The sequence below is a fragment of the Frieseomelitta varia genome, unplaced genomic scaffold (assembly GCF_011392965.1).
Source record: "Frieseomelitta varia isolate USP_RPSP 00005682 unplaced genomic scaffold, Fvar_1.2 scaffold_164, whole genome shotgun sequence".
In the NCBI taxonomy this organism is placed as follows: domain Eukaryota; kingdom Metazoa; phylum Arthropoda; class Insecta; order Hymenoptera; family Apidae; genus Frieseomelitta; species Frieseomelitta varia.
In genome coordinates, this window is record NW_025109350.1 from 194,918 (window position 1) to 208,884 (window position 13,967).

Here is a 13,967-nt window from a genome sequence, read left to right on the forward strand (position 1 = left end):
TTTTTTTACACAAGTAGCAGGAGTTCGAGCTGAGATCTACGGTTTCCATCTTCTTTGGTATCCAGCTGTATCTCATTCACTTTCCGTACCATCACTATTCATCCGTGTGTTATAATATTCGACTTTGATCGATGATAAAATGAAAGCGAGAAGTTCGTCAGAAGATTCTTCAGTTTCTCCTCGTTTGCCCTTCGATTCTAAACCACTTTGACTCGTCGTCACTGAGATTCCGTCTGGATCTCGCGAGAACGAAGAAAAAAAGAGAGAGAAAAAAAAAGAAGAAAGAACGAAAAAGAAAACCAGTTCCGAACCAACCCCTCCCTTTCGTCTCAATCCGTCGGCACGCTCTTCCGATTCTCTCTCCGGAACGTCGAAAAAAAATCGAGACTTCGAACTGATTCGGGATTCGAGCATCCATCCGGCGGAAAGTCCGTGGATCGTTAACGATCCTCTAAAACTCCGTTACGATCCTCTAAACGAGGGGAGAGAAAGCGGACGCCTGACTCCTGATCTCCCTGTGCTCCGACGGGCTGAGATCCAGCAAGCCGCCGCAGTTCTGATCGTTCGCCGCCTGTTTGCCGATCAGCGCGTCGATGCTGAAATTCCTCTTCTTGTCTGTCGGTGGATGGCTGGTGGGTATCGTGGTGGTCCTCGTCGGCGCTGGGTCGATCTGTCGAATCGGCGGGGCGGTGATCGGCACCGGTTTGTACAACGGTGGCGGCGGTTCCAGGAAGCCGCCGAGCTTCAACGCCTCCAAGGTCGACGGGGAGAAGTCGAGCAAGGGCAAACCGGGCGGCGGAGACAGGTACGCGGCGCTCGGATAGGTCAGAGCGCCGGGGTGACCGCCGCCGCCACCTGGGCAAGGTCCCCGATCGCCGCAAATGGCGAAGGTCGCCATGATCGCCCTGTCGCGGAGCACGTAGTGCGGCGGTGGCCTCTTGTATCTCTTCCTGCGTCGCAGGAAACTCCCGTTGTCGAACATGTCCTCGGCCAGCGGGTCCAGCGTCCAGTAGTTGCCCTTGCCCGGGTTCCCAGGCTCGCGCGGTATTTTGATGAAACAGTCGTTGAGGGACAGGTTGTGTCTGATGGAGTTCTGCCAGGCTGGGAACTTGTCGTGGTAGTATGGGAACCGTGACATGATGAACTCGCAGATCCCGCTCAACGTTAACTTCTTCTGCGGCGATTGAAGGATCGCCATTGTGATGAGCGCTATGTAAGAGTAGGGTGGCTTGATCAAGGACGAGGACATTTTGTCGTTGCCGTAGGACGACGCCTGTTGACCGGACGAGCTGTTCTTCTGTTGGCTGTTGGCCGACATCATCGAGTAGCTCTTCTTGCCGCGGCTGCCGCCACGGTTCCTCGAGGACGTGGTGCTCGGCGGTACTGGTGAACTCGGGATGATCGGGCTGGACGATGACTGGGACGGTGACAGATCGTTCTTGTCCAGACTCACCGGGTCCACGATCATGCTGCTGCTGTCGGAATCGCGGTCGCTGTCCGCGCAGCCGTCGCACGACAGGTTCATCATCCCACGCGGCTCCATCGTGATCGCTTCATGGACACATTTCAGCCTGTTTTTTGCTTTCCTTTTTCTCTCCTCTTTTCTCTTGTTTCTTTCTTTCTTTCTTTCTTTCTTTCTTTCTCCCTTGTTTAAACTTTAGTTTCTTTGATTCCTCGTGAACCGATAGAGAGGTACTCGGTGTCGCTCGTGCTCATTTTTGTTGTCGTTCTTTCTTTCACCGAGGATAATCGTCTTCTTTTACTGCTTCGTTCGTAGGTATCTTTTCAACAATTTTCTACTTCCACTCGTTTCGCTTTATCGTAATTTCGCAAACGGAGATCCGACTGACTTCTCGTCGACCGTTCAGGAGCACCGAAAAACACCGCACTCCTCCGACATGTTTCCACGAGGCGACTGTCACACACGCGAGCTCCGCTATCTTACGCTAATAGTTTGTTTCCACAACGATAACGAGAGTTTTTTTTCTTTTCTTCCTTTTTTACTTTTCTTCCGACACCCACTCACTCTGTATCTCAAGGATGACGGCTGCCAGTGACGCACTCCACCTTATCGCCGACAATCTTCAAATCGTCGCTAATCATCACGATTCCCTCTCGCGCCTCCTCCTCCTCCTCCTCCTCCCCCCTGCCCCCCCTTATCGAACACGCTTCTTCAACCGCTCCTACTACCTCAAACTAACAACAACTCACTGACTTTCCCTCCATAAACAATCACTCTTGGTCACGTTGAATAGCAGCAGAAACCAAAGAAAAAAAAAAAAAAAAAAAAAAAAAGAAAAGAAACAACCAATCGATCAATGTCAAGAACAAACAATTGCAACAACAATGTGATCAAGATCGTTGATCGTTTCGATCTTCGAAAAGGGAAACACGAAAGTTAATCGCACTCGGCCGGTGATCTCCGTCTCTCACCGATTATCAGGTCCCGATTTCGTCGAAGCGGGCGTTTTCTACGCGGCGAGGTCCGCGCCGAGGTTCCCGACGAGGTTAGGTGTTTGGAAATGCGGTCGAAGCTTATGAAGCGCGGTTGCGAGTGTACCAGCGCCGTGGGGGACCGTCTACGAGGCGAAATCGTGGGTCGAATTGATTCGAAGTGACTGCTTTGGTCCTAACATGGGCGGACCAATGGGCGGGCATTTCAACCCCCGTGCGCGGGTTGGGGGATGAAGGGGTGGCGGTGGCGTGTGCTCCGGCCTGTGCCAACCACCCCTCCAGCGGCCGGTATTCCGGCGGAACGCTCCCTCCACGTCCTCCTTCAGGAGAGAAGAGGAATCGTTGTCGTCACCACGAACGAGGAGAAACTCCCGGAGGGGACGTCGGAGTTAGGAAAATAGCGGGATAGATAAAGGGACTTTCGAGGCGGGCCTGCAGAGAGGGGTGGAGAGAGGGCGAAATTGTAACACTCCGGGGGCTGCTTTGCTTTGAGCGGCACGGCAAAAGGACCAGGCGTTACGTACTAATAGAACCTGCCTGTGCAGACGGGTACTCTCTCTCTCTCTCTCTCTCTCTCTCTCTCTCTCTCTATCTATCTATCTATCTCTATCTCTATCCTTCTCTCCCCTGTCTGTTTAAAGGCACTAGATACTCGTTTTCCAATGTTCTCGCTCACCTGCAACTTCCGCGGAAGGTATATTCCAGGACAAGGTGTTGCCTTTGGTTCTTAGGAACGAGGGTTACCGGGTGAACGTCTGACGATTTGAGACAGGGGTGGATGCACAGTGTGCGAAAGCGGAGGATTTTTCGAACATTTAGCCGAGAACGTTGGACTTTTTGTTTTCGATGGGATTGGAGATAAGACAATGGAATTTTGTAAACGTTGAAAGCAGATTTTGAGATAGCCACGCGTTACAGAGGCAGGATTCCGGAATATTTCATCTCGGTGGGATTTCAATAAGTATAAAAGTTAATTATGGGGGATTTTCTTTTTTGTGAGAAGTAGAGTGAAATAACATTTAAAGTAATGTTAGTGGCGGTGTGAAAAGAGAGCTTTGAAACATTCTCTTTTGAATGAAATAGATATACGGTGGACTTGTTAAAATTTTCATTTCTTTTTTTTTTTTTTTTTTTTTTTTAATCCAGTCCACTTGTGTCTGCTGAAACTAGAAGATGATAATAGAATTTCAAGTATAATTACAAAATTGTATTAACTTGAGACTCGCGTTTGATTAAACGTGTAAACGTTAGAGGAGTTTCTCACTGTTAATTCAAAAACTTACGAAATTATTCTCCGTATCGATTAAAACAAAATTTAGTATTTCGATTGACAGATGTTATAATATTATCTCTTCGCCTACACTATCAAAAATCACGACATCCAGCAAATGAAAGGAAACGAAATTTTCTCCCAACAAAATATCCCCGCGAACTCGCACAAATTAGAGAATTTTCACAGAGGACTCGTCCATAACTGTTTATCGACGCTACAAATGTTGTCGCGGTATCCAACAGATTCCTCTCCGCGGATCGATGAGAACGCAAAACTCGCGGCATATTTCCGCCGCAAACAGAGAAACGGGAATGAGAAAGGAAGAAAACGAGAAGAAAAAGGAGAGAAACAAAAGAGAAGAAGGGAGAAAGAAAATAAAAATCGCCCCGACGCCGACGTTTCGTGCACAAATTCGCACGATGTACGGCGGCTCGAACGAGGAGGAACGGAGGTTTCGATGGTCGAATGAAAATCGACAGGGGTGAGATCGTCGGTGGATGGTAGGCGTGCAGGTCGCGAGGTCCCGGGGAGGTCCTTGGATTTGCAGCCTCGAAATGGAGAACGGATGGGATCCGTAGTATCGCCAACAGAGCGAGCCGGAGCTGTACGCATCACGAGTTAACTTCCCTCAGGCAGCTCAAATAGAATCTGTATTACGCCGCGGTGGTACATAGAGAGAGGAACGGAGACGAGACGCGAAAACCAGCCACGGCCAACGGAGACGGATGGATCGAGAGACAGAGGGACAGAGAAGTAGACGGTGATAGACACGAAACGCGATAAACGCGAGAAAGAGGGAAATCCAGTGCAAAGAGAGAGAGAGAGAGAGAGAACAAAAGAGAGAACGACAGATCGACCGGGGTGGGACGAAGAGGGCGAGACTGGGGTTGAAAGGGGCGAGACAGAGAGAAATGGAGAACGATATAGGCAGATGCGTGTCTACCTGAGCGCACTATCGGTTCACAGAGCCGAGCAGAGAGCGAATATTGTGTTTACCCATACGCACGGCTTTGCGATGCAAATAATCTGGTATTATTGCACTTACTCCGCGTACCGGCGAGGTTCTTCCGTGACTGGCACAGCTTCCAACCCTTCTTTCCTTCCCTGCCATCCCTTGGCCGAGTATTTATTTGCACGATACACGCACCGGCTATACTGCCGGTGTCGTATCGAAACGTATCCTGTTATTACTGCTTTTTCATCGCGAGTCGCTCTATTATTTACAACGTTTCCCAGCCGCGTCGATCAAGGAAAATGGATAGTCGCTCCACGGTCGCTTTCTTCTCTCGCACGAGGCGTTTACGACGGCGACTTTTTTTTCCTCTCGGATGATCGCGATTATTGGAACGAAGTCTATTTGGATTAGATTTCAGGCGCTGTGAAGGTTCAGCAGGTTCCTTTTTTACGTCTCGAGAAAGAATTTTTGAAACGTCGAGATTTGTTAAGTGGGAATACTTAAAACGTCTTAGATTAGATTTTCATTCAATTAGATAGTAGTTTCAGATTGCGTATGAATTGAAGATTCACTTGTGTTGTAAATTCACTATGAATTTGCGATGTGAATAATGCCAACGAATGACCATGTAATTTAGGAACTTTTGATTAAGTTAAACAAACTTCCAAAAATATTAAAAAATAGCGTTTCTAGCGAAATTATGTTAATAACATTTTCAATGTTTCCCAATATTTCTTGAAATATTGTTCGTTGAAAAGATCTAAGATAAGAGGACTATAGTACAATATAGAGGAAATACGAAGTACAAGTTGATAAGTAGAAAGGGATCGTAAGTAGTCAGACGCGTTTTAAATATTTTAACAAATTCTAACGCTTTTTCAAACATTGTTCGTTCAAAAATTCTAACTGGGATATAAGTGAAATAAGAAGCATAAGGCAGTAGAAATGGATCGTACGTCATCAGACCTGTCCTAAAATTAAGATAATTTTTTGTCCTTAATAAAATTTATTTAACATTCGTCATACTTTGTCGATAATAAAATACTAATACAATTATTTCCTATTGTTATAACTTTCTATGCTCTTTGCACTTAAAATTACTTTCAAATGTTGTTGAATAAATTATTAAACGTTTTAATTTCAATACAATCTAACATCTTCGTATTGTTCAATTTTGAACTGTTTTAAAGATTCCATCGCATTCATTCGTTTTAGCCAACGCTTACAAACCTATAAAACGAGCTACTTTCTCGAACCGGCTTTATGTCTCTTGGAATATTTAAAATCAATGAAATTCATAAATCGATACGGATATCGTCCACAAATACCACCGCAGTAAATATAATCCTCGTCCATCAACGAAACTTCCTTACCAGCTCTACTATCCAGTGCATTTACAAAAATTTAAAGTCAATTGCAAATTCACCGTCTAATAAAGAAATTAAAAAAAAAAAAAAAACGACGCAATTCATCAATTTCGTACACGATTCGATTATATATTTTGCAGATTGCACGTTCTTTTAAATTCCATAAAAATGGAATAACATGAAAAACTTGAGTCTAATAATACTCCTAGAAAACAGATTGATTTGTATATAATAAATTTAACGAAAAAATTGCATCGTCACATTCTCGAATTAATTTTTCCCTGCTAAACTATTCTAATTATCTTTTTTTATGTAATAATATAAAATATAAAATATAATATAATATATTTAAAATATAAAATATAATATAATACATATAAAATATAAAATACAATGTAATATATATAAAATATAAAATATAATATAATATATAAAATACAATATAATATATATAAAATATAAAATATAATATAATACATATAAAATATAAAATACAATGTAATATATATAAAATATAAAATATAATATATATAAAATATAAAATATAATATAATATAATATATAAAATACAATATAATATATATAAAATATAAAATATAATATAATACATATAAAATATAAAATATAATATAATATATATAAAATATAATAATATAAAATTGCACTTTTTTTTTTCTTTACTGAATTCAACATACATTGGTTTGCCACTGGAGGATTTGGAGACCCGAGCGACGATCCATTTATTCAACTGTTTGTCTAAGCAGGAATTACAGTCCCAATTACGCATCAGGCAGAGTTCTCACGAGAGCTCGTCGTCTGTTTATCGTGAAGCTTGGTAAGTTGCATCTACCGACTGCTCGTTCAAGGAGAAAACGTATCGATGCTACAGTGAAAAGGAAGAGGAAGGTCTCCTCTTCCTTTTCACTGTCGCTTGCTGGCCGTGTCTTTTGCTGATTCAGCGATTACCACATTAATCTCAAGTTCCGGCTAGGTTAGGTTAGGTCGACGTACAGAGGAACAGACGGCAGGCCATAGAAACCCTTAGGCGTTTCGCCATTCACTTGGCGACGGATTGCGGATTCCACGAGTTCCACTATTCGATTCGATTGCTTCTTATCCATGGACTCTCTCTCTCTCTCTCTCGCCACGCGTATTTACCTCTCCTGATTTCTTCCCTCTCGATCTCCTTCCGATAAATCTGTCGAGGGTGTCCCTTCAACTTATTGCACGTTTTGCAATCGCCCTTTGCCTATCACTTCTCTCGCTCGTACTTCACTTTTTTTCCCTTCTTTTCTCTTGCTCGGTATTAAATGATTTCGTTGGTTCACTCCTCGAACTTTGTCTAGATCTCGCGAGGATTTTCGTTGGCGAGTCAATAGAGTTTCGACGTTCGATGTAGCTCTCCCATTTTTTTTTTTATTGTTTTTTCTAATTTTAGTTAGAAAATGGTCAGTGCAGTTGTTTCGTAAATTCTTCTGGTGGTTTTTCCACCTCGAAAATTTTACGGAGAAAACGTTGTTCGAACTTTGGGAATATTATGGCAAACCAAACGTCAAATTGTACATCTGAGAACGCTCGAGTTTGTTGAACTGAACTAACCACCCCTGTCCCTACGTGTAGTTAAATTAGCTCAGCGAGAACTTCAATCAATTCCCATTCGAGTGTACGAGAAACTTTGATAGTAAAATAATAATTAAAACACGACTCGGCATCAAATCGCATCTCCAACAAAGATTCACGCGCTTGCCAACGATCGAGTCTCGTTGAAAATCTCGCGAGAAACATCGAAAAGCCAAATGCGACGTGTAAAAGCCTGGTGCGATCGAGCCGCGAGAGGGAAAGAACCGCGGAGGCTCGTAAGTCCAAAGGATCCGTCAGAGATCGGCAGAGACTAAGAAAAGAAGAAACGAACGAACGTAGACGAAAAGGAAAAGGGGATGAGCGGCCGCCAGGGCGAGCAGCCAGGGCGGAGTCAGTAGAAACGAGAACGATGAAAGTGTTTATGGGCAAAAAGAGAGAGAGAGAGAGAGAGAGAGAGAGAGAGAGAGAAGAAAAAGGGACGTTGGCTGCGTTGGATGACTCGTCGACTTTCGACGAAAAGCCGGCAAGATTATGCCGCCATCTTGGATGTTGGTAAATATCTCGTGGCAGAAGAGGCTGTCGAGTAAGGGATCCAGAGCATGGGCGGAGAAGTAAGCCGCCACTACTACTGGAACGAAGGAAAAGGCTGCTGCCTTCGACGCCGCGGTAGTTGCGCTGTAATCGTTGTGCAGACGAAGACGAACAACCAAGACGACAACTATGACGACCGCGTCAAGGAAGTAGGAAATCCAGTCGACGCGGAGGAAGAGAATGACGAAGAGGAAAAGAAAAAGAAGAGCGACGAAGAAAGAGAGAGAGAAAGAGAGAGGAAGGAGGTAGGACAAGTTGGTTGGTGCACAAGAAGAAGAATGGTGGGTCTTGGATTCGTTGGTAGTGGTAGCAAAGAGAGAGGAAGAGAGAGAGAGAGAGAGAGAGTGGTGCAGAGAGGGTGGAAAAAGTAAAGAAGTGCGAGAGGTCTTCTGGGCACAGAAGGCGAATATCCCCCGCTACAAAGAATACTGTCGGCTTTGCACCTTTTCCAAGACACCGTTTTTCCCGCCAGTAACTCTCTGCCTTTTTTCCAACCCCTTCTTTCGCCTCCCTCCCCCTCCTCCAGGCGTCGTTCCTTTTTACCTCGCCGTGCTCACCACCTCGAGAACACCACTCCTACGAGCCTCTGATCCTCTCTCTGTGTTTCGCGACAAGCCTCCTTCGTTCTTTTCTTTCCTCCCTCTCTGTCTCCTTCTTCGACTCTGCGACTCTGCGTCCCTTTTAGCTCTTACTTTCTTCCTGCGTCTTCCTTTCTTCCTCTTCTTCTTTTTTCTTTCTCTTTTTTCTTTTTTTTTCTTTTTGTTTCCCCCCTCGTCACTTCTCTCCTTCCCTCCCCTCTTTCTTTTTTTTTTTCTTCTCGGCCGTAAGGTTCTCGCGTATGCGGCTAAAGAGAACAGCCATTTACCTACGCGATTCAGAGACGGCAAACTGAAGCTTCCTTTCGGTGAAAGAACCACGGATTTTCTCTCTGTGGAAGGCAACCGTAATCCCGGAATATTCTCTCTCTCTCTCTCTCTCTCTCTCTCTCCAGCTGCTGGGTACTACACAGATGGAACCAGAGCGACGGTGTTTCGTATACAATTTCCTTGGATGCTCGTTAGGTGGAACGTCTCCGGAGAGGAGAAAGACAAGTTTCTGGGGTAAGAGCGGAACGACCGGCGATTCCACCAACAGTGAGGAGCACGTCATTTAACGCGAACGTTTGATCGTGTAAACACGTCTTCGGCTGTAATGGCGGCACGAGTGCCTCCTGTTAGCTGGATTATCAGCCTCGTTTCCTTCTTTTCCCTCCTGTCGAGACGGTCTCGATGGTTAGAAATTTATCAGCGCGTGCTTTGTTTGTTTCTGTTCTGTTGATTAGGTTCTCGGAAGACGTATGCACACGTAATGTGTTAGATTGGAACTGCCACTTTGGATTTCGCTCGGTTGCAACTTTCGAAATTTTTTTCCATTGAGTCTTATTGATGTAAAGATATATACGTGTCACTTTGATCTAGGCAGACTTTGTTCTAAGCAAATCTTAAAATCTTCGCTATAGATTTTCGTAAAATGAAAATATAATTGTACGATATAGAAAATTTTAGTTTGACTGAAAATCTTCCAACTTCTGATACTTCCATTCGAGAGCAGTTCTTTCTCGTATGGTTGGTATCTGAATTATGATAGGATAAATGCGTTTCGTCATAATAGTAAATAATAATAGAAAGGATAGCAATCGAACGGCGTATAAAAATATTATTTAGAAACGCTCAAATAAAAATATTTTTGCGATCGGCGAAAAATATTCCGAATAACGTGCATATGTGTTTGATTTATAAGTTTAATAAAAACAGTACAGTGTTTATACGGGAAAAAGTAATTGAAGATAAAATGATAGCTGTATTTTGTTTGATATTTAACTTTGTACGCGAAAATAAATTAAATGGAAAAGGAGAAATAATAATGAAAAACAGGAGATAGAGAATGGTAATAATAATACAGTAATAAGGTTCCACAACAGAATGTGAATTTCAAGGAATGCAATACAGAAATATTCGCGTTTAATTAAAGCAATAAATCGACATAAAAGGCCATCAAGTTTAAGTACTAATAAAATTCCGAAGAAGAATTTTTATATTCTTCGTATTCTGATTTTTGAGTTTATGTTTAGTTAACTTTTCGTTATATTGAAACGATTATAGATTGCTACGAAATTTTACACGTTCGTAAACGAAATTTCTGACAAATTTGAAGTTGCTTGAAATGTTTTAAAAATGGTGGAAATAATATACAGATGATCAGAAAATATGTCTCCTTTATAACAAGTTTAATAAATATTTAAATATAAGTCTTAAAAATATTTTGGATTATTAAAACTCCAATTGTTGAACTTTCCACAGACACTATACAGATACTAATCGTTAGAGATTTATAGACACCTCTTTTGAGAAACTTAAAGAATCCTGCACGTCAAATCTCCTTTATGTCAAATTTAATAAAAATCTAAATCTCGAAATTTTTTAAAAACGGTGGAAGAAACAGATGATCAAAAAATATGTCTTCTTTATATAACAAGTTTAATAGATATCTAAATATAAATCTATATTTTAGATTATTAAAAATTCAATTGTTGAACTTTTCACAGACATTATACAGATACTAATCGTTAGAGATTTATAGACACCTCTTTTAAGAAACTTAAAAAATCCTGCACGTCAAATCTCCTTTATATCAAATGTAATAAAAATCTAAATCTCTAAAGATCCGACTCTAAGTTTTTGTAAATCGAAATCTTCATAATCTTCATAATCAAAGTTTAACAAGTCCGAATCTATATCTCTTCGCCAAGTGATTATGCGTTTCCAAAAAAAATTCTCGCCTACTTTAATATAACACAATATAAAACTACCTATTTTAATATAATAAAGTGATTATACAGGGTGTTCCGTAATTTGTGAGACCCACTTCGAGAGCTGATTGTACACCTAAAAATAATGGAAAAAAGTCATATAAATATATGTCCTATCTGTCTTCGTTTATGAGATATAATGAATTTTCTGTTTTAATTACTTTTACAAAAGATGCTCGAAATGACCANAATCTAATATCGACTGGAACTTCCTCTAATATTTCGTGTAAACGCGTGCTCAAAAAATCAACGTACTTTGTGCCTGTTAGTTTCCCATCAAGAGAAAAAGGTCCAATTAAAAATTTATCAATTATTCCTGCCCATACGTTTAAACTAAACTGGTGTTGATGTCTTGTTATCAATTATCCCTGCCCACAAGTGACGAAACACCCTGTATATCTTGATAAATTCGCTCATTGTCGAATTAGGGAGAAACCGAGCCCGATCGAGGCGGTCTGTTTTGAAATTCCAACGCCGAGCCGAGCGGCGCCGTGTCGTTTTTACTCTCGAGCCGACGACATCGAGTTAACATCATCGAGCACCGAAGCTCGTTTCGCAGCGTGTGCGCGCGCGAGATCGCGCTTGCACACCAAACGAAGGCCTATCAATATTTCATAAGCTTGGTAAAAAGGGACGAGTGTTTACAGCGTGCTAAGCGACGAATCCTCGATCTTGTTCGCCGGTTAGCCGTAAGTGTCTTTCCACGTCGGGGCCATTTGCATCCGATTGAATTTCAAATTTCAGCCGGCTGCTGCTGGCCGAAGTCTCGAGCATCTTACCAGCCCCTCTTGCTTTCCACCTCACGCGAAATGAAATTGTTATTAATGTAGTGTCGTGTTACGCCTCGGCGAGCCGGTGCTTCTTCTTCAAATTTTTCGCCTTTGAACGTGGAGTTTTAATTAAAACCTGGATTATCAGCATTAACAAGGGAGGCAAGCGTGTTCCGTGCTGAATTTCGATACGTACGGAGTATCTTGCATCGGTGGTTTCAATTTTTCGCGATTTTCCGTGATTTTCATTGAAAGATAGTAAACAGCGTGTTATTTACAGCGACAGGAATAATTTGTCACCTCGTGTAGTTTCATTTCGAAAGGTTGAAAATAAAATAATTTTCATATTTAATGGGAAACAAGTAACTTGATCGTCATACTTGTAAGTATTCTAACAAGCTTTGGACATTTATCTGAAAGTTCGAATCAAATATTTTGTCCGAATATTTTCTCACTGATACGTATATTTTGTTTTGAGCTTTTCCATATTATCTGTTAACATGCAACTCACTCATTAAATTAACATCATCTCACTGTTTAAAGTTATCAAACTGTAATGATAATTATTTTTTAATCTCAATACAATTTAAATCTACGAAAATGGCCAGAAAGTCTAAGATTAATCAACCGAAGAATTTAAATACACGCGTTCGAATTGAAATATTCCGTTTGGAAATGATTTGCATTCATTTTGTTTCAATACTTGCGTCTATCAACATTTTGTTATTTCGCTCAAATATTGAATATCAACACGTGCGCTTATACTTTGGATATTTTATACCTACGTTGCTATAAGTACATCGTGCGAATGAACAAAGATACACGTTTGTACGATGTCGCGTATAAAACACACGAACGCGAACATTGTTATTCACGCGTACACAGACGATCGTGCCCACGGGTTGGATATCAAGAAAAGTGAGCGCAACGGGCCAACGATCCCAATTATAAACATTTCTCGTAGCTTTTCAGAGCTACATTCGTCGAAAGAGGGAGCCGTGTATAGCCGGTGCATTTCATAGTTCACGCACCCTCGGTACACTCTTCACCGTTCTCCGACGTATACCGCCTCCATATCGCTCTTGGTCCAAAAGTACTTTTCGTTTTCAAGTGCGTCCGAGCACATGCGGGTTGATTTTCTTCTTTCTTCCCCTTTTTCTCGCCCTCGTTGCTTGCGTCACCTTTTCGCCCGCTGTTTCACAACGAGATAGGTCAACGGCTAGTATTATGTCAAAGCGAATCTGCTTTTTTTCTTGTTTTCTTTTTATTTTACTTTTTTATTTTTTTTATTTATTTTTATTTTTATTTTTTTTTTTTTTTTTGGTTTTCATTCATATCATGGAAATAAAAGTTGATAAGATGGAGAATATTAGTTAGGTTCGTACTTGTTAGTTTTTCAATAGTTTTATAATGAGATAGGCCAACGGCTAGTATTATGTCAGAAGGAATCTACTTTTTTCCTTCTTTCCTTTTATTTTTTTTTTTTTTTTTTTGATTTTTATTCATATCATGGAAATGAAACTTGATAAAATGGAGAATATTAGTCAGTTTCTCTCTAGATTCGTATAACTCGAAAATGAATGTTATACTTGTTAGTTTTTCAATAGTTTTACAATAAGATAGGTTAACGGCTAGTTTTATGTCAGAAGGAATCTACTTTTATCCTTCTTTTCTTTATTTTTTTCTTTTTTTTTCTTATTTTTATTCATATCATGGAAATGAAAGTTGATAAGATGGAGAATATTAGTCAGAGTCTCTCTGGATTCGTATGACTTGAAAATGAATGTGATTCTTGTTAGCTTTTCAATAGTTTTACAATGAGATAGATCAACGACTAGTTGTCATTATGTCAAAAGGAATTTACTTTTTTCCTTTTTTTTTTTTTTTTTTTTTTTTTTGTTTTCATTCATATCATGGAAATGAAAATTGATAAGATGGAGAATATTAGTCAGATTCTCTCTGAATTCGTATAACTCGAAAATGAATGTTATACTTGTTAGTTTTTCAATAGTTTTACGAGATAGGCCAACGGCTAGTATTATGTCAGAAGGAATCTACTTTTTTCCTTCTTTCCTTTTATTTATTTATTTTTTTTTTTTCTGTTTTTCATTCATATCATGGAAATGAA

At 40.9% G+C, this 13,967-nt stretch overlaps 1 protein-coding gene across 1 annotated transcript in view; it reads right to left on the bottom strand.

The window, feature by feature from the left end:
• Positions 1-2,232, bottom strand: part of LOC122538475 (forkhead box protein D3-like) — a 6,608-nt gene extending 4,376 nt beyond the window's left edge. The window contains exon 1 of the mRNA XM_043672596.1: positions 1-2,232. This exon is cut by the window's left edge and continues 407 nt beyond it. Coding sequence (XP_043528531.1) covers positions 473-1,543 — 1,071 coding nt within the window. The 5' untranslated portion in view covers positions 1,544-2,232 and the 3' untranslated portion in view covers positions 1-472.
• Positions 2,233-13,967: the final 11,735 nt, after the last annotated feature.